Raw genomic sequence first — 20,381 nt, forward strand, 5'->3', positions numbered from 1 at the left:
CAATCACTTCCTGGATAATGCAAGTACTTTTTAGCAGAGTACTCTCGTTCCTACTCAATTGCTGGTATTTGTTTCATTTATACATAAGCTATAATTTCTGAACTTATGGTTACTATTATGTTTTTTTTTTCTGGTCATGGTGATTGAATCTGGAGCTAATGCATACTAGGCAAGTGTCTACTGATGAACGACATCCCCAGCCCACTCTCATTATCTTTAAAACACTGTTATCTTTTATCAATTAAGAAAAAAAATAGTTTACGTTTATTTTCTCTCTATTGCTCTTCCTTTATGTTTATCGGAGTTTCTGAGTTGTACAATTTTCCTTCCTCTGAAGAACTTTCAACATTTTCTCTTAAGTCTAGTAGTGAAAAATTCCCTTGATTTCTGCCTAAGAAAGCATCTTTTTACACTTTCCAAAGACAATTTCACTGGATAGAGATTTCTAGGTTGATGGTTGTTATGTGTCCCCCATGATACATATGTTAAAAAGCTCACCCCCAATGTGATGGTGTTAGGAGGTGGGGCCTCTGGAAGATAACTGTAATTAGGTCATGAGGATGGAATCCTCATAAATTAGTGCTGTTATAAAAAAAATCATGAGCTAACATCTCTGCCATGAGATGATACAAGATGGCCACTGCTTGTACCCTTGCCAGACACTGAATCTCTTGGCATCTTGATCTTAGAACTCCCACCTCTGGAACTGTGAGAGATAAGTTCCTGCTATTTAAGCAATTCACTCCATGGTGTTTTGTTACAGAAGCCTGAACTAAGGAGTTATTCTTTAACATTTTAAATATTTCACTCGTTTTCTTGCTTACACGGATTCTGAAGAAAAACCTAAAGTAATTCTCATCTTGCTCATCTATATATGATAGGTGTTATTTTTTTCCTCTGGCTTCTTTCAAGATTTTACTAGGTCTTTGATTTTCTTTAGTTTGAGTATGACATGTAGAATTTTTGGCATTTGGGTTCTGTAAGTTTTCTGGATCCATGATTTGTTGTCATTATTTATGGAAAATTCATTCATTCTACTACTGTTTTTTAAAATTTCTTCATCTCTTTTTATTTTTTAGAGTTCACATCTCTCTTCTTATATTACCCATCTGTTCTTGCATGCTATCTATGAATCCAATTAGATCTCTCAGCCTATTAATTATATCTGTTTAAAATTCCTGGGGGTATCTGAAGTTTATAGTGATTAAATTTAATCTTAAAGAAGTAGAGGTTTTCCAGTAAACTACTAGGGTGAAGAGTATACCAAGCCGAGAAAATGAATAGCCTTTAAAGAAGAGAGTGGCATACTCAGAAAACTAAAAGTTAAAGTGCAGTGTGGAAAAGTGAACCTACATATTCTCCTAGGGAGAGCATCGTATCAAGTATTTGTATAAAATAATAAGATTATTAGAAGAACAATTATGGGTGAGGACCATGGTAAAATTGTTAAGGAAATATCCGTATACTTCTATGTTCTGAGGAACTGGTTTATTATTTTATTATTCACAAAGATACTCAACTCCATAGTTTATAATCTTAAACCCTGAAGACAATTGAAGTTTCAAGTGATAGATATTTCACTGAATAAAAAAAAAAATCGAGATTTTCCCAGAGCTTACTTACCGCCCCCCCGCATCTTTGAGAATAAGAGCAAAATTGAATTTTGAGAGCTCTTACTCATCCTGATGTCAGCTACAATAAATGCTATGGTTCAGAGCACTATCCTCACTTTACCAAGCTGGAGCACTTATCTTGCAGAAGGTATCTGGGAGGAGCAGACCTCTGCTCTTACCCCAGTCAGTAAGAATAAGAATTTTGGGGTGAAAAGTAGGGGCCCCTGGGGGATAGAATACTTACCTCCAAAGCACAATCCATTTTTTCCAGAAGATAACTGGGTCAGTCGTCGAAGAAATCTCAAGAAATCTATGGTCAAGACTCTTTTAAAACACAATATTTACTTTAAATATTATAACAGACTCTTCAGCTACTGGAAATATTGTTGAGAACACATCACCAACTTTGGATCTTCCTGTTTCCACTCAACCCTAATTAGGCTTGAGGCCTTCGCCTTCCATGTACCTAATTTATTTAACTTTCATTCCACTTAGTCTCATCCTGTACGGGATGCCATTGTTGACCCAGGACTAATCGACTCTTTTCTCATTTGCTACATCCATCCTGACTTACCTGCTTGATCTGATTCTCTGCATTGTCTTAAAGGAATGTCTCCCAGTGCTTGCTGCCTTATGCATAACAGAATGTGAGGTGCTGAGTTTGTTCCACAGTGTCCACATGAATAAATAGATAGAGATGTACAGCTCTAGAATGGATGTACTCATCAGTTATAAGAAAAATTGTGCTTTTAATATTTTACATCTTTGCTTAACTTTGATAAGTAAAATGACTTTTAAACTATAATATATACATTTCAGTGCCATTTTGTGCCACTCTATCCCCTTGTAATACCTGGTATTTTCTTTGTGACATAGCAACATACAATATATGCACTTATCTGTAATCATTTTAAGTCATGTATGTCTTATGTGGACAATTATATGATATTCTTCTGGTGGGGAGAAATGTCTTTTATATCATCAGTGATTCCAAGCATACCAATCACATAACAGAAATAAATTCAGGAAATGATGTTGACTGGTTCATTAAAGTGCCTAATAGGGAGGTTAAAATTAGTGATAGCACATGTCATTTCTCCCTTGAATTCTTAGTTATTTGGTGCTGTATGCATAAGTAATTCTGGAAGAAATCAAAAGTTCAGAATTTTGTTTTTTCATGCTGACAAAAATTAAATATAAATATCTTTAGTGTTTTAAATTTTTCTATATTTTCTCTAGATTTTTTAAAATATCTGGTAGATGTTTCCTTAAATAATATGGGATATCTTGAATTTGTAGTTTAGCATCTGCATATGCCCATAAAGAGGGAGGTATAGTGAAGGAAGGCTTGTCTTGTTTTCTTTTTACTATGTCAGCAATGTCATCTTTCATCCAGTTTTCAGAGCAAGAAAACAGCGAGATTAATTGTCCCTTTGGAACCTCAGGTGGAAGGTGAGGCTGTCATTCTGATGTGGTTGCTCCTTGGTTTTGGGGAGATGAGGAACTATCTGCTTAGAGCTCTGCAGTTTGTATTCTTCATCTTGAAGACTCTTATCTTTTATATTTGCAATCACTTCAAAGTTTGAGGGAGCAGTCTCCCATTTGCTGCTTAGAAGGTTCATGTCTTCAGTCTTTGTGGCCCAGAGAACATGTTTTTTCCTCTTCTTGGTGCCTTTGAGAGGTGTCAAACTTTCAAGTGACCTCTGGGGCACAGACTGGAACCATTCTGAGGTATCTGTCCTAAGATTCCTTTGGGTTACAAAAGGAGGGTTTCTGGGTGGTGTCCAAGATGAGTTGTATTTCTTTATATTTATGCAAGTAGCTGGCTTTGGTCTAGAAAAGAAATTAAATATGTGAATTTTTGCTGGACATGTACCCACTTTATAGACTACAAAAATCAAGGTAGAGATCCTCATACTGCAAGAGGGAAATTTTTTTTCGAGAGAGGGAGATCTTGTAAATTATTCATGGTAGCCATGTCATTTCTCTCAGGTTTTCTAACCACAAACTTTTAACTACATTTTACTTAAACTTTCTAATTTGTTTTGGTAGTGCCGGGGATTGAACCCAGGGCCTTATACATGGTAGGTAAGCACTCTACCACTGAGCTATAATCTCAGCTCCTAAACTTTTTAATTTTGAGTAATTGTACACTAATATGAATTTGGGAGAAATAATAAAGATTCCACATACTCTTCACCCAGTTTCCTCTAAACGTAACATTTTGCAAAACCATAGTACAATATCATAGCCTGGATATTGACATTGTTGTGGTCAAGATACAAAACTGTGGCCTCACATTGCTGTGTTTAGGGCTGACTTCCCTCCTTGCCCATCCCCTCCTTAACTCCTGGCAGCCGTTAATCTATCATCCCAATTATCTAGTCTTATTTCAAGAATGTTATATAAATGGAATTACAATGTATGCAACCTTCTGGAATTAGCTTTAGTTTGTGTAGTTCTCTTTGGTTATCCATCCAGGTTACCCTGCACATCATTAGTTTATCCCTTGTTACTACTGAGTAGTGTCCATGGCACAGATGTACTACAGCTTAATGATTCATCATTGAAGAACATGTGGATTATTTCCAATTTATGGCTGTTACAAATAAAGCTGCAGAAACATTTGTGTACAGGTTTTTGTGTGAATTTAAGCCTTTGTTTCACTGGGGTTAATTTCCAGGAGAGTAATTGCTGGGTAAAATGGTAGTTATATATTTAATTTTTAAAGAAACTGACAAACTGTTTTCCAGAGTGGCTGCCCATTTTATGTTCCCACCAGCAATATATGAGTAATCCAATTTCTCTGCATTTGGTACGGTGCTTTTTGGGGGTGGGGGCAGGAGCAGGGGTGCTGGGGACTGAACCCATACAGGGCCTCGGCCTCCTACATGTTAGGCAAGTGCTGTGACACTGAGCATTCCCTGCCCTGTAGTTTTTGTTTATTTCAAAGCTGTGCAGTGCTAGCTCATTATGTATTTAATTTGCATTTTTTTAATGGCTAGTTGAACATCTTTTCATATGGTCACGTGTCACCTGTATATTTTGTATGGTGAAATGTCTATTCATGTCTTTTTCCTTTTTCTAAATGAAAAGTTTATTTTAATACTTAGAAAATGCTTTAATTTTGAAAATTCTTTAATCCATAGATAAGTATTTTGATCACATGGTTTGCCATATCCTTATAGCCTGTCTTTTTATACTTTCAATATGGTCTTTTACAGAACATTTTATTTTGATAAAGCCCAATTTACTGATATTTCATTTTATGAATCATGTTTTTGGTGTCAAGTCCAAGAACTCTGCTCAACCTTAGTTCCTGAAGATTTTTTATTTTTTTCCTAGAAGTTTTGTAGTCCTATGTTGTACACTTAAGGTCATAATCTATTTTGAATTAATCTTTGTATACACTATGAATTTAAGTTTCACTTTTTGACCTATTGAAGTCCAATTATCTCAATATTGTTTTTTTGAAAAGACCTTCTGCCTCCGTTGAATTGTTTTTTCTTTCTTTTTTGGTACCAGGGATTGAACCCAGGGGCCCTTAATCACTGAGTCACATTCCCATCCCTTTTTATATTTTATTTAGAAAGAGGGTCTTACTGAGTTGCTTCAGGGCCTTGCTTTTGCTGAGGCTGGCTTTGAACTTGTGATCCTTCTGTCTCAGCCTTCTGACTTTGGCATTTTTATAAAATCGGTTACAGATTTATTTCTAGGTTCTCTACCCTGTTCTACTGATGTATATATCTATTCATCCTCCAATAGTACATTGTATTACTGTAGCTATATAAAAGATCTTGAAATCAGATTGGTTCCTCCCACTTACCCTTTGTCAAAATCGTTTTTGCTATTTTAATGCCTTTGTGAAAAAGTCTTGCTGGGATTTTGAAAAGAATTGTGTAAAACATGGATATCAATTTGGGAAGAGCTGACATCTTTATTCATCGAGTTTTTCAATCCAGGAACATGCTGTTTTTTTCCCCATTCTCTTAGATCTTTGATTTCTCCTATTCATGTTGTGTAGTTTTCAACATACAAGTCTTATAGTTATTTAGTAAATTTTCAACTATGTATTTCATTTTTATGATATTGAAAATTGTATAATATTTGTAATTTTGATGAACACAAGTTAATTTCTTACATATAGAAATATATGTTTTGTATGTTTACCTTATATTCTGAAGTCCAGAAGAACTTGCTTTTTATTAGTTCCAGGAGTTTTGTTTTGCAATAGACTTCTTGAGACTTGTTTTTAAAGAATAACATAATTAAAAAGGGACTATGTTCTTCCTTTTATTTTGATCTGTATGCTTTGTTTCTTTTACAACAGCTAGAACATCTAGTACATTGTTGGATAAGAATGGTGAAAATGGACTATGACAAGTTCTCTATTCCTATTTTTTTCTGAGAATTTTTATCATTTTTTTGTCATTTTGTCAATTTTTTTCTGTGCCAATTAACATGATCATGTGGGTTTTGATCATCAGCCTGCTAATATGGCAGATTACCTTGATTTGTGTGTGTGTGTGTGTGTGTGTGTGTGTGTGTGTGTGTAGTTGGTACTGAGGCCCTTGTGTCTGCTAGGCAAGCATTTCACTACTGAGCTATATCCCCAGCCCTTTTAATTTTATTTTGAGACATGATCTTGCTTAGTTTCCCAGGCTGGCCTTGAACTTGCAATCATTTTATCTCAGCTTCCTGAGTAATTGGCATTACAGATGTGTACTTGATTTTTAAAAATATTGAACCATCCTTGAATTCCTGAAGTGGATCACACTACCAAGGTGTGTATAATTCTTTTTAAATTTAACACTGTATTCTATTTACTGATTTTTTTGTTAAATATTTTCTAATATACATCTATGAGAGACCTCATTCAATATCTTTCCTTATTTTTACTGTCTTTGGTTTTGGTATCAGGCCATTGGGTAGCTTCATGAAACGAACAGAGACTTACTTTTCTATTTTCTGGAAAAAAATTGGTATTAATTCTTCTTTAAGTACTTGATGAAATTTTCTTGTGAAACCATATGGGCCAGGAGATTCTTTTTTTTAGGAGTTTAAAATTATGAATTCAATTTTTGTAATAGTTAAAAGGCATTCAAATATTCTATTCCATATTGAGTTGTGAGGTGGGGGAGAGAGGAAGGGAGGGAAAGAGTGTATTAAGGAGTTGATCTATTTTCTGTAAATTGTTAAATTTGTATCTGTATTGTTTTCAACTATCTTTTGATCTTTAGTGCTATCCCTTGTTTCATTCTTACTTAGTAATTTGTTTTTTCCTTATTTGACAGTCTTGATAGAAGGTTGTTAATTTTACCTAATCTTTTAAAGAACTAGTTATTTCACTGATATTCTGTCATTTTTCTGTTTTTGATTTTTGCTCTTATTTTTATTATTACCTTTTTTTAAAATTTGATCTTTTTTAAAAAAAGTTCTTGAGGTGGGGAGCTTACATTATTGATTTGAAATTTTTCTTCTTTTTTGCATATGCATTTATTTCTATAAATTTCCATTTCAGTACTGCTTTAGTTATATCACACAAGTTTTGATTTATTGAGGTTTCATTTTCATGCATTTCAATATATACTTTTATTCCTTTTGAGGCTGTCTTCATATCATGAATTATTCAGAAGTGTGTTGTTCATTTTTCAAATATTTGGGTGTCTTGTCTGTGTTCTGTTTGGTATTGATTTCTAGTTTGATTCCACTGTGGTCACAGATTATACTTTGTATTGTTTAAATTATCTTCAATTTTTTGAAGTTTGTTTTATGACCAGTTTTGGTCTATCTTGGTATAATCTATGTACACTTGAAAAGAATGTGTATTATACTGTTGTTGGGTGGAATGCTCTCTAATTACCAATTAAGTATTTTTTTTTGTTGAATTCCTTAATATCCTTATTTGCCATTTACTTGTTGAATAAATAGTGGATTTGCCTATGTCTCCTTCCAGTTTTTGCTTTACGTATTTTGTAATCAGTTTTGTAGTTTTAAGCAAACACATTTAAGATTGCTGTGTGTTCTTAGTGAATTGTTACTCATTATATAATGTGCCTGTCCCTGATAATTTTCTTTTGAGATCTGCTTTATTGAATACTAATACAGTCACTCCTTTCATTTATTAATGTTTGCATGATATGTCTTTTTCCATCTTTTTAAAATTTTGTCTACATTGTCATACTTGAAATGAGTTTCAAGTGAACTATGTATCATTGAGTAATGTTTTTAGATCTATTCTGCCCATCTATCTTTGCTGGTTTTATTTCAAGCATCGACATTGTTTCTGTGTATTCACTGTTTTTTTGTTTCTATTTTTTTTCTGCCTTACTATGGATGATGTGAACTGAAAATTCCACTTTGACTTATCTGTAGTGCTTTTGAGTGTATCACTCTCAAAAATAGCTTTTTGAGAGACTGCTCTACACATTATATTACATATACACAACATCAAAATCTAAAGGTGGTATTGTGTTACTAGTTTGGACATGGAAACTACTTCTTTGTGTGTCTTTACCTTCTCACATTTATAATTGCCTTAAATATTTCATTTACATACATTTAGAACAATATTAGTGTTATAACTTTTACTTCAACAAACATAATTTAGAAAACCCAATATTCTGACCTGTATCTTTGCTTACCATATTCTTTCCTGGTAGTTTTTCTTTTGTTGTTTTCTTTTTGTTTAGAGAAAACCTTTAGCCATTCTTTTAGAATATTAATTAATATTTGTCAAAGACTCTCAAGTTTTACTTCATGTGAACATCTCTTGGGTCCACCTTTATTTTCACTGGGTATAGAAGTTTAGTTCAATAGTTCCTTTCAACTATTGTGCACTTCTTCTGGCCTCCACTGTCATTCAAATTATTTTTCCCTGTAGGAAAGGTGTTATTCTTCTCTGATGCCTTTCAAGATTTTGTCTTTTTATTTAGTTTTCAGAAGTTAAATTTTGGTAAATTGGTATGAATTTCTTTGGGTGTGTCCTGTTAGTTGCTTGCTTAGCTTTTTTTTTTCATGTTTGTTATTATCGATTATTTGTATTGATAATTATTTAAATTAATCCACATGTTTACTATTTTATTTATTCACAATTCTCTTTTATTTATCAGAACTTACTTATGGGTTGATTTTCTTACTATGAATTACATGCTTTAGATTTTGTCTTAATATGTTTTCGTGAAAACTCATTTTACCTGAAAATGTTTTTATTTTATTATCATTCTTGGGAAATAGTCTCACTGAGTATGAAATTGTAGGTCAAATGCTAAAGATTGCTTTTCTTGCTGGGCACTTAATGTGTCTTGGGCAGTTTCAGTTGATTTTTTTGAAACATCATGATTATGTTTATTTAGAAATGCACTGGAAGGTCAATGTAATTCATCAGGTTAATTAAGTAAAAGACAAAAGCACACGATCACATCAACAGATGCAGAAAAACATTTTTTTTTTCACTTTTAAAAATGTGTTCTTTTAGATATACATGACAGTAAAATGTATTTTGATATATTATACACATTAGTATAATGTATTCTAATTAGGATCCCATTCTTGTGTTTGTACATGATGGGGAGTTACATTGGTCATGTATTCATATGTTAACATGGGAAAGTTACGTCCAAAACATTCTGCTGTCTTTCCCATTCCCGGCCCCACTCTTCCCTCCATTCCCCTTTATTTAATCCAATGAACTTCTAATCTCCCCTGATGTTAGCATAATTGCAGCCATCTTCCTTTCCTTCACCCCCACTTTATGAATACTGTTTGTTATTATCGATTAGAAAGTATTATCGAATAGAAAGTAGCCCGAGATAAACTTACCGGCCTGGAGATGTGCTGGTCTTGCCCTGTTCTCTCATTGAGAGATAGAAGACAACTTACCGGCCCCTGAGATGGGGACATACTGGTTTCCCTGTTCTCTCCTTGAGAAGATAAAGGGACATGCAGGTTTCCTGTTCCCCCTCTGAGAGTTAGGAAAACTGCCTGTCTCTGTTCCCAAGAAACAAGCTTGCCTTCCACAAAGATCAGGAGATACTGACTGTGTCAGTCAAGACTAAACCTGCCCCTAGTGCCCAGCCATGATTCTAGCCTACAAAAGGTATCATTTGAGGGGGGAGTTGCTGCTGCTCTCCCTCACTTGCTGCTTCTGTCCCTCTCTGTGCAGAGCAGCCTTGTCAGGCTCCTGATAACAAACCCGCTTCTTATCCCAGGTGTGTGTGTGATTAGTCCTGCACCACTTTCCTTTCACCTACCCCATCTTAGTGTGTGTTAGCTTCCACATATCAGGGAGAACATTCAGCCTTTGGGTTTTTTTTGGGATTGGCTTATTTCATTGAGAATGATAGTCTCCAGTTCCATTCCTTTACCAGCAAATGCCATAATTTCATTCTTCTAAAGAAGCAACCTTAAAAGGCTGAGTAATATTCCATTGTGTATCTACACACATCACATTTTATTTAACCATTCATCTGTTGAAGGGCACCTAGTTTGGTTCCACAGCTTAGCTATTGTGAATTGAGCTGCCATAAACATTGATATGGTTGCATCACTGTAGTATGCTGATTTTTAAGCCCTTTGGATATAGACCAAGGAGTGGAATAACTAGGCCAAGCAGTGATTCCATTCCAAGTTTTCTGAAGAATCTCCATACTGCTTTTCCTAGTAGTTGCACCAATTTTAGTCCCACCAGCAATGTATAAATGTACTTTTCCCCCCACATCCTCACCAACCTTTATTATTACTTGTATTCTTGTTAATTGCTATTCTGACTAGAGTAAGATGAATCTCAATATAGCTTTAATTTGCATTTCTCTAATTGATAGAGATGGAATTTTTTTTTTCATATATTTGTTCACCATTTGTATCTCTTCTTCTGTGAAGTGTCTGTCCCATTCCTTTGCCCATTATTGACTGGGTTACTTGTTTTTTCATGGTGTTAAGTTTGTTTTTGAGTTCTTTATATATCCTGGAGATTAATGCTCTATCTGGGGTGCATGTGGCAAAGATTTTCTCCCACTCTGTAGGCTCTCTCTCCAAGTTCTTGATTGTTTCCTTTGATTTTATTTGTTGTGCTTTTGGAGTCTTGTTGAGGAAGTCAGTTCCTAATCTGACATTAGGAGATTTGGGCCTACATTTTCTTCTAGTAGGCACAGTGTCTCTGGTCTAATGCCTTGGTCCTTTGAGTTATTGCTCAGCTTTTGATTGCAGGTTTATGTCTCTTGCCAAATTTACAAACTTTTCAGGCATTATTTTTTTGAGTTCATTGGCGTTCCTATCTTATTTCACCTCTCCTTCTGAAACTCTGATAATATGAATAAAAAATTTTATTTTATAGCCTCCTAGACTCTGATCATCTTATTTTTACTCTATTTTATCTCTGATATTAGATAATTTCTATTTTTCTCTTTCTCTGTTCACTGACTCTTTCCTTTACTCCACCACCTCACTTATGCTATTGTGCTCATCTACTGACTTTTTATTTCAGTTATTGTACTTTTCAGTTAAAATTTTGAAATTTGGTTCTTTTTAATATTCTCTTTCTCCTTTTCTCTCCATATCTATTCTGCTAAGATTCTTAATTTTTTCCCCATTTGTTTCAACTGTGTATGTTAAACCATTTTTATCATGACTTTAAAAAATCTTAGAAAATTCTAACATATCCCCCCCCCCCCCAAAGCTCCTGGTGAGACAGTGCAAGAAGGTTCAGAGGAGAAATAATTGTGTTGTGAGAATCTTAACCCAATAAATGATTTACCACTAAAGTGGTAGGGTGTGGCTGGAGGAGGTGGGGATTGGGGCATGGCTTTGGATATATATTTATATCTGGTGAGTGGACTTTCTGCTTTCTGATCACCATGTAGGCCTCTGCCACACTCTATCACCATTATGTTCCTGTCTCACCTGGAGCCCTGAAGAATGGAGCCACTATCTGTGGATTGAGATCTCTGAAACTATGAGCCCTTAAATAAACTCTTCCTCCTCTACAGTTGCATTGGTTGGGTCATTTATTCACAGCAGTGAAAAAGATGACTAAAACAGAAATTGGTACTGAGAAGTGGGGTCATTGCTGTGCCTAACCTGACCATGTGGTTCAGAAGATTTTTGAGCTTTTTTGGAATTGGTGGGAGGAATTTTGAGATGTTTAAAAGTGCAAGCTGGAAATGCTTTAGATTGTTATATGCAAAACTTAATGGCCAATTCTGGTGGGAGCTCAAAAGACCAGAATGCCAATAGAACCAGGGACAATGAAGACAGGGCTCAAGAGGGTTCAGAGGATGACTCTATTGGAATTTGCAGTAGAGACCATTAGTGCTATGTTCTGGCTGAGAAGTTGTCTTCATTTTGCCCGTGACCAGAGACTTCTGTGAGGCTGATTTTAGAAGCAATGGACTTCTTAATCTGGCAGAAGAAATGTCTAGGTAGCATAGCATTCAGGTGGTGGCATGGATATTGCTGGTGGCTTTTATACGAATTTATTGTGATAATCAGGAGCAGCAAGCACAGCAGAAAGATTTGGAAAAAGTGAATTTGAAAGGCCAGAATAAAACTAGAACTAAGGAAGTTGCAGTTGTTAAAGACAATACTGACATTACAGAAATGCTAAAAATTTTTCCTAGAGACAATAAGAAAGATGGCTTCATGGCATTTCAGGAGCTGGCAAGACCACAACCATATCTCAAGCTCAAGGGAGTAAAGGTGAAAATTCTCTTGAGAAGAGATGAGTAGGGTACCCTTCTTCCAAAAAAGGGCCTAGGAAGTTTTTTCAATGTGCTCAGCCACCCAGGCACTCAGAGGCTGCCATAGTAAGGGTCTCTGGAGGCTTTGCTACTGCTCAAGATGGTGGCAGAACTTGACGTCAATCATGTGATGCTGGTTCTGCAGGAATGCAGGATGCTGGAGAGTTAGGAGGTCATGAAGGCTTCCACTAAGATTTCAAAAGAAGGCCTGGAAGGCCAGGAAAAGTACAGCAGGGCTGGAGTCCCTGTGGGCATCCCCTGAGATGTCAAAGTGTGGAGATGTGTGGAGAAAGCTGAAGCTGCAGTGGAGACTACTGAGATTAAGAAATGCCAGTAACATTGGACATCATAGTAGGACATCACAGGAATTGAGCAGAAACAAGCCAACAAAAGGCCACTTGGGCTGCAACAAAGGGTGGAAGCTACACATGCCCTTTGGAGAAAACATCAAGATGCCATATACCCACATGCAGGACATGAAGCTACAGGACTTGTTTGCCCAGCTGCATTTCGGTCTTGGTTTGGTCCTATCCCTTCTTTCTATGCCCCTAATTTTGTGTATAGAAATGTTTACTATGTACCATTAAATATTGAATACTTGTAAATTGCTTTTTATTTTACAGGAGTTCACAATGCGAAGTCTTTGGATTTGAACTTTGAGCAAATCTTGGAACTCTGACTATGGGGATTCTTAGAAATGGAAAAAATATATTTTGCTTTGTGAGATGGTTGTGAGGTTTTGGGGCAGACTGGTATGGTTTGGATGTGAGGTATCCCCCAAAAGCTCCTGTGTGAGACAGTGCAAGAAGGTTCAGAGGAGAAATGATTGGGTTGTGAGAGTCTTAACCCAATCAGCGATTTAATCCCCTTGTAGGGATTAACTGTGTGGTAACTGAAGTGGTAGGGTATGGTTGGAAAAGGTGGGAATTGGGGCGTGGCTTTGAGTATATATTTGTATCTAGCGAGTGGCTCTCTACTTCATGATCACCATGTAAGCCTCTGCCACACTCTTCATCATGTTCCACCTCACCTCGAACCTGGAGGAATGGAGCTGGCCTTCTATGAACTAAGATCTCTAAATCTGTGAGTCCCCAAATAAACTTTTCCTCCTCTAAAATTGTTGCTGTCCTTTAGTCACAGCAACAAAAAAGCTGACTAAAACATTGGTATCTCAGCTAATTGTCTTCTTAAGATTAACTGTCTTCTTAAAATTAGTGTTGCATCTTCCTGGTACTTAAAATGATGGTTTATTCCTGATTAAAACATGGACATTTTCATATCATAAGGCTCTGGATCTTATTTAAACTTTGTTTTAGCTAGATTTTTGACACTGTGCCAGCAAGAGAAGTGGGGTGATAAGACCTCATTACCACTAGATGGAGGCAGAAGTCCAGGTCCCCACTTGGGCTCTGCTGATGTCAGAGGGAAGAGGTTCCTAATTTCTGTTGAAAAGGTGTAGAAGTTCCAACCTCTGTGCTGCCTGTGCTGACAGTGACAGGGGTTGCTTCATTGCTGCTGGGTCTTGGTACAAAGGCCCCTTCTGATACTAGTCCAGTGGGGAGCAGAAGAGCACCTCATTTCTGCACAGTGGGTGTGGAAGTCTAGGCTCCTTAGTGGTTTCCAGTGATACCTTCTGGGAAGAGGCTCTTTATAGGCCAGTGGAGTAAAGTTTTTGCCTTCTACTCGTCCTTTTTAAATCCTACCCTAAAGTGGGAGTAGGAGTCTACACCTCTCACATGGCTTCTACTTACATAGATGGCAGTGCGACCACTGTTTATCAGTCGTGCTTGTCTGGAGTAGAAAAACTTATTGTTTTAAGAGTTTTCTATTGAGTTAGCTGTCACTTTCCTGGCTCTTTGGTTATACAGTTTAGGCTTCTGTGGGAGTTTTGTGCATGTGTCTGTGCCTGTTGGTGTTTCCAGATTGCAGTCTTATTCAGCTTCAAACCTTGAAGATGTGAGGCAAAAAGGAAACCCAGATCACAGGGTTATTACTTGGTTCCTGAAGTCCCCAGCAAGTCTCCTTCCTTTTTTTTCAACCATTCAGAGTTGTCTTATATTTGTTTTAGATGTATTATCTGAGGGTTTTAATTGTTTTTAGTAAGAAGAACTGGAATAATGTGTCTACTTCATCTGGAGTGAAATCTCTCCAACTACCTTCTGATTTATATAATCTTTCTCAAGAATTTTCATTATTGCCAAATGGAATGCAAAACATGAAATTTATTCTTCCATATCTGAATACTGATCAGTGTTTGACTCGACATAAATTTAAGGGATATAAATCATCTTGCTAACATGCTGTTGATTAGTAATCCACCTAGACCTTATTTATTTTGGCTGAAGAACAGAACAATTTATGTTCAAGTTCTATAATTACACCCAGATGTCAAATGCTTCAGTATGATAATTTTGCAAGCTGTAGCAACACATTAACTAGTCTCTATCTAGTCCAAACTTAGATTCATGTCCAAGATAAGTTAGTAAAGGTGTGATCTTTTCATTCTTTACTTATCCTTTCTTTATCTTGTAATCATTTTCTGTAGATAATACTATGTAAAAATGATGAGCAAGTTAAATAGAGAATATATAGATCAGAGAACAAACCCCATAAATTATAAAAGCAAAAGATTATCAGCTTGATAATTTTTAAATATACATTGAGTGTCTCTTTGCTAAGTATGGTCTTATTTACAGCTTTCCTACTTTTTATATTTCCATGCAAACCTAAAGTAGATACTTTTGGGGATGTCCACCCCAGACACAATTTCCCCTTCTCAGGGGACTCTCTCTAGGTCCACAAGGGTAGGGCTTCCAACAACCACGTATGTAATTATATGATCTCTATTCACTGACATGGTTGCCAATCAGATTCTCTCTCCTTATAATTTAGAAGTGGGAATGAACGATAGTGAGTTAATCTTATAAGTCAAGTTGCTACGGGATGCAAATTTGTGAGCTGACCATTGTGTACCCCTTCTTCTAGAGAGGGAAAACTAGACTGTAGATGGATAAAGAGCCCTGGTAGTTTTCCTCTCCCAGTTCTACCCACATTCTGAAATCTGGATGAATTCCCTCTCCTTTTCTTCCCATGAATAGCCTAGTAAATTCTTGGAATTCTTCCCTTTCACCATTCCTTTATGTTTTTTAATTAAGCTAGTTTGAATTGGTTTCTGATATGTATAAACAGAGAGGTCTTAATACATCCTCGTATATGTCTATACCTTCAGGCTCAGGCTAATACACACTGAGTGCCCTTCTGGGTTCAAAGTACATAATAAATCTCTTATGAAAGACACAGCTAAAAATCAAGTTATGTTCTAATTGTCACCCAGACCCCTTGCCCACCTCTAGATTCTCAGCTTCTTGCCTCTTTGCTCAAATGTGCTGTATTTTTGTTATTAATTTCCTAATTTGTGATTTTGCTGATATTATCATGTTCAATTCCTTGTTTGCCTGGGCCAACACTACAATTTGCTTACCTCATATTAGCTGACCTATTGGACTCCATTCCTGTCAGGCATCCTACCCCAAGATGATTGCTACCCATTACACTAGAAACTTCCCTCAATTTCCCAGTTTAGTAATTTTTTTTTTTTTAAAGAGAGAGTGAGAAAGGGAGAGGGAGAGGGAGAGGGAGAGGGAGAGGGGGAGAGAGAGAGAGAGAGAGAGAGAGAGAGAGAGAGAGAGAGAGAGAATTTTAATATTTATTTTTTAGTTATCAGCGGACACAACATCTTTGTTTTGTATGTGGTGCTGAGGATCGAACCTGGGCCGCACGCATGCCAGTGGAGCGCGCTACCGCTTGAGCCACATCCCCAGCCCTAGTAATCTTATTGATTATATAAAAAATACCCATTAATAAACATTTAGGGAAAAACAACTGAAAGAGGATTACCATCCCCTAAAAACACTTTAGTTATCAGGAGATAATCATTGATGGGAATATGTGATTCCAGAGCTTTTTTGTAGGTGTGTATGTGTTTGAATGTGCACATACATATAAATGCAATCATACCAAATCTGTGTTTATCTGATTATATATCCTATTTCATTCACTTACTTATTGGGAACATCATTCCATGCTAATTAATTAAATATTCTGTATGATACTAAATAGCTATATAATATTTCATTTTATGAATGTACAATAATTTATTTAAGCAATTTTCTATTCTTGGGCATTTATTTCATATCTCTATTTTTGACTCCTCTTAACAACACTGAACACATGCATCACACTATATAAGCCTTTAGACCTTATTCAGATTTTTTCTGCAGGCTACAATTTCTAAAAGTGATTTTTTTTTAGTCAAAATGGATGTATGGCAGCTGAGTTGAAGAGCATGTGGTTAGCATGTGTGAGGCCCTAGGTTTAATTCTCAGCAACACATAAAGGAAAAAAAAGAAAGGAAGGAATGTGAAGGATTGAAAAGGAAATGAATCTAAGGATTTTCCACTTATATTGTTGGATTGCCTTCCAGAAACTCTGTTTATATTCACGAAATCACTGAATAAATTTGTCCACTGAGAAGTAAAAATGGTATTTCATCATTGTATTAATCTGCACTCTTTAGATTTTAGTGACATCAACATTTCTAAATGTTCATTTTCTGTGTTTTTTTCTCTTGTGAATTCCTCATTCAGAGTCTTTGCCCCTTTTCACATTAAAATACCCATTATTTTCTAAATGACTTATAGGCATTCTTTGTGTATTTGTTATATTGGTTCTGATTTTCACTTATGTTTAAAGAGAAAAGACAAAGCATAATGATGAAGTTCAGAAGGACTCTGGAATCAGAATGTCTGCCTGGGTTTGAATTCAGATTTTGCTATCTATTATCTTGTGTGATACTTTGCTGAATTTACTTATCATCTCTATAAGTCCTCTGGTGGAGTTTTTTGGGGTCTTCTAGATGTCAAATCATGTCATCAGCAAACAGATAATTTGACTTTTCCTATTTGTATCATTTTCAATCTCTTTCTCTTGTCTGATTGGTCTGGTTAGAGTTTCAAGAACTATAATGAATAAGAATTATTTAAAAACACCTGAAAAATTTCAAGTCAGGATATGATTACATATAATTTATGCATACTTTATTCACAGATGCAAATTAATGAGTAATTTCATACAAATAACCAGTCAAATAAGACCTGATAACTTAGAACTTCACATACCTGGTGTTTTCTTTGTCCCTTTGATAAATGTGGTGTAGCTGATATCATTTTCCAAAGACTATTTATTTATCCAGGATTGTTGCTTAGAATAATGAATTAATCTGCCTTGCTTCCTTATAAATGAAATATTTAGGATCAGGATGTGGCTCTGGGGTATAGCACTTGCTTAGCATACACAAGGCCCTTGGTTTGATTCCTAACACCAACTAAAAAAAAAAAAAAAGCTACAAATGATAATACTGTATGGACTTACTGATGTTGGATTTGGAAGTTGCTTCTTGAATTGATTAACTGTTTTATCTGAGTGTTTTCCATGGGTTTTTGGGTTTCCATGATAGGGAGCAAATAATGCAATACTTCTTGAGTTTGAGCTATTCGTTTATCCCTGTAGATTCTTTTTTCATCATCTGTCCAGTTTATGCCACTCTTCTTACTCTGGACAGGTGTACATTCTTTACCTTTGCTTTTTAAGTTGTGATGCATATCTGGGGATCAACCAGAAAAATATGTATAGATATATGAGTTGTATTTATTCAATAATTACTTATTAAATTATTACTTATTAAAGGCAAACAATTTTAAAGACACTGATAAGAGCATGGGTTGGAGTGAAGGAAATTAGACCAAAGGAATGGAGAAAATGTGCTAGAGATGTAGATGAGGTTTCAAGAGCTGGAATGTAAATTATATTCCTACATTTGGAATTGGGTCAATATAGCTCCCCTATCTGCCCAGCTCTGCGTATTCACACATGTCCAGATTTTAACTCCCTGAGAGATATGATGTGACCACAGGTATCTGATTATTCCTGTCTCAGTCTCCCATTGAGATAGAATATGAAAAAGCGGGAACAGACTACCATGAGAAAACAGTCGGGATGGGTTTCCATATGTTATAAACTTGAAGGCATTTCTGTTAAATTCAGTGCATATGGATCAGGTAAAACTCCTATGGGTTGATTTAAAAAAAATCTTTCCTAAGAAAAAGCAGTATTCCTACTAAGTAAACAAAGGGACCCCAGAAACAATCTATAGACATACTCTAAAATATAGACAGAGGGTTGAGGTGAGAACAGGTCATTGAAAACTGTGGAAATATACTGTGGACTTCTTTTTAAAAAAATTTCAATATCCACCCCCTACGAAGAATAGTATATACAGGTAACTCTCTTTAAATCCATTACTCAGCTTCCATAATGTGTTTTCCTGTTAGGACTGATCAACATTTAAAATTCATTGATGGCACTAGAGGACATGGTTATAGAAAGTCTGTGTAGGTGAAGCACGTTCTAAAAAACAGACAAGATTCTTGGAGTGCTGTGACTTCTGGGGTCTGGTTGAGTAGAAAAGTGGCTACTGCAAGGGTGTCACATTTGTGTTTCCCAAGTTCAAAGAGAAATGATTTAGGTCTAAAACTATCTGCAGGATTTGTCATGAATTTACTCCTCCTCCATGCTCTCCTGGCAACCGAAATTCTGTTTTTGTATTATATCTTATCACTAAATATAAACTCTTCCAGAACTAAAGTCTAACTGGGTTCTTCGTTAATCTCTGACAGCAATCCATGATATTTCCTCCTTAACAAGTTCAATAATGGGGAAAGACAAACATCCTTCTGTAAGAAACAGAGTGATAATGAAGACATAACATTTTAGAGGAAAATACACAGTCTTATTTGTATATATTATTAGAAAAGTGGGAGGCAATACAAAGAGAAGAAGATAGCTCTCTATGAAATTGACTTAACGTTAAAGAGTATTGTAGAATTTTTATTAGACATGTGTCCATAAAATAGTCAAGAAAAGATGAGATGCTAATTTCAGGAAAGACTGGATAAGGCTAATTAGGCACGGCGGTGGAGGCAATGGGGAACAACAGCAGCAAAAACCCTTCCAAAGTGGACAAATAACTTTCCTTTTTTAGCAGAATCATACAAATACCAATAGTCTCCATCCAGTTCCTCTCTTCCTGTTCTAAAATATGCTTTAATTAGAATTGGTACCTCCATCATTGTACTGAAATTTCTCTGATTAAGATCCCCAAGAACCTCAGTGCTGTAAATTCAAGAGTCAATCCATTGCAGTTGACCAGTCAGAAGCCTCAGACTCAGACTCTCATTTGGCTTCTAGAGCAACACATTCTATGAATTCCTCAAATCCTACCTTACACCCCAAAGTAGTCATTGTTGGTTCCTGTTCTTCTCCTGACCCATTAATGTAGGGGCTCCCTGGGGACTTGGTCCTTAACCCTTTTCTATCTCTATAACTATTCCCTTATGAATTCGATCCAGCATCTATCCTAAAATAGTATCTATATGCTGAAAATTTCCAAATGTATCCCCATTCTAGGTATCTCTCTGAACTTCAGACTCATATCCTTCTGCCTATTCAATAGTGCAACTGAATATCTAACAGACATTTCAAATGCAACATGTCCAAATTTAATTGCTGCTCCATTCTTAGGTTTTTTTTCCCTCTGAATCAGCAGATAATAACTCAATCCTGCTAGTTGCTGTGGCTCAAAAATATGAGGTTTCAATTCGTAAACACCTGTGAAACCATCATCACAGCCAGGATCTAGTATAGATTGTCCCTAAAAGGTTCCCTGTGCATCAAATTTCCCATTCATTCTCTACTCCAGGAAACTTTTATCTGTTTTTTTTTTTCCTCTATAGGTTAACTTGCTTACATATAAATGAAATCATATACCATTTTTCCATTATGTATCTGGACTTTTCATTCAGCATAATAATTTTTAGATTCACCTGGATGAATAATGTAGGTGAATTTGACTTTAGCTTTACTAACTTAAACTAGCATGAATTATGATAGAATCAGGACAAGGCCAATCTTCTCT

At 35.9% G+C, this 20,381-nt stretch overlaps 1 protein-coding gene across 1 annotated transcript in view; it reads right to left on the reverse strand.

The window, feature by feature from the left end:
* Positions 1–3,034: 3,034 nt before the first annotated feature.
* Positions 3,035–20,381, reverse strand: part of Agbl3 (AGBL carboxypeptidase 3) — a 64,597-nt gene continuing 47,250 nt past the window's right edge. Inside the window, exons 16-17 of the mRNA XM_077109921.1 lie at positions 17,780–18,011; positions 3,035–3,446 (exon numbers count right to left, since the gene is read on the reverse strand). Coding sequence (XP_076966036.1) covers positions 3,035–3,446; positions 17,780–18,011 — 644 coding nt within the window. The remainder of the gene's footprint in view (positions 3,447–17,779; positions 18,012–20,381) is intronic.

The sequence above is a fragment of the Callospermophilus lateralis genome, chromosome 1 (genome assembly GCF_048772815.1).
Source record: "Callospermophilus lateralis isolate mCalLat2 chromosome 1, mCalLat2.hap1, whole genome shotgun sequence".
Lineage (NCBI taxonomy): Eukaryota > Metazoa > Chordata > Mammalia > Rodentia > Sciuridae > Callospermophilus > Callospermophilus lateralis.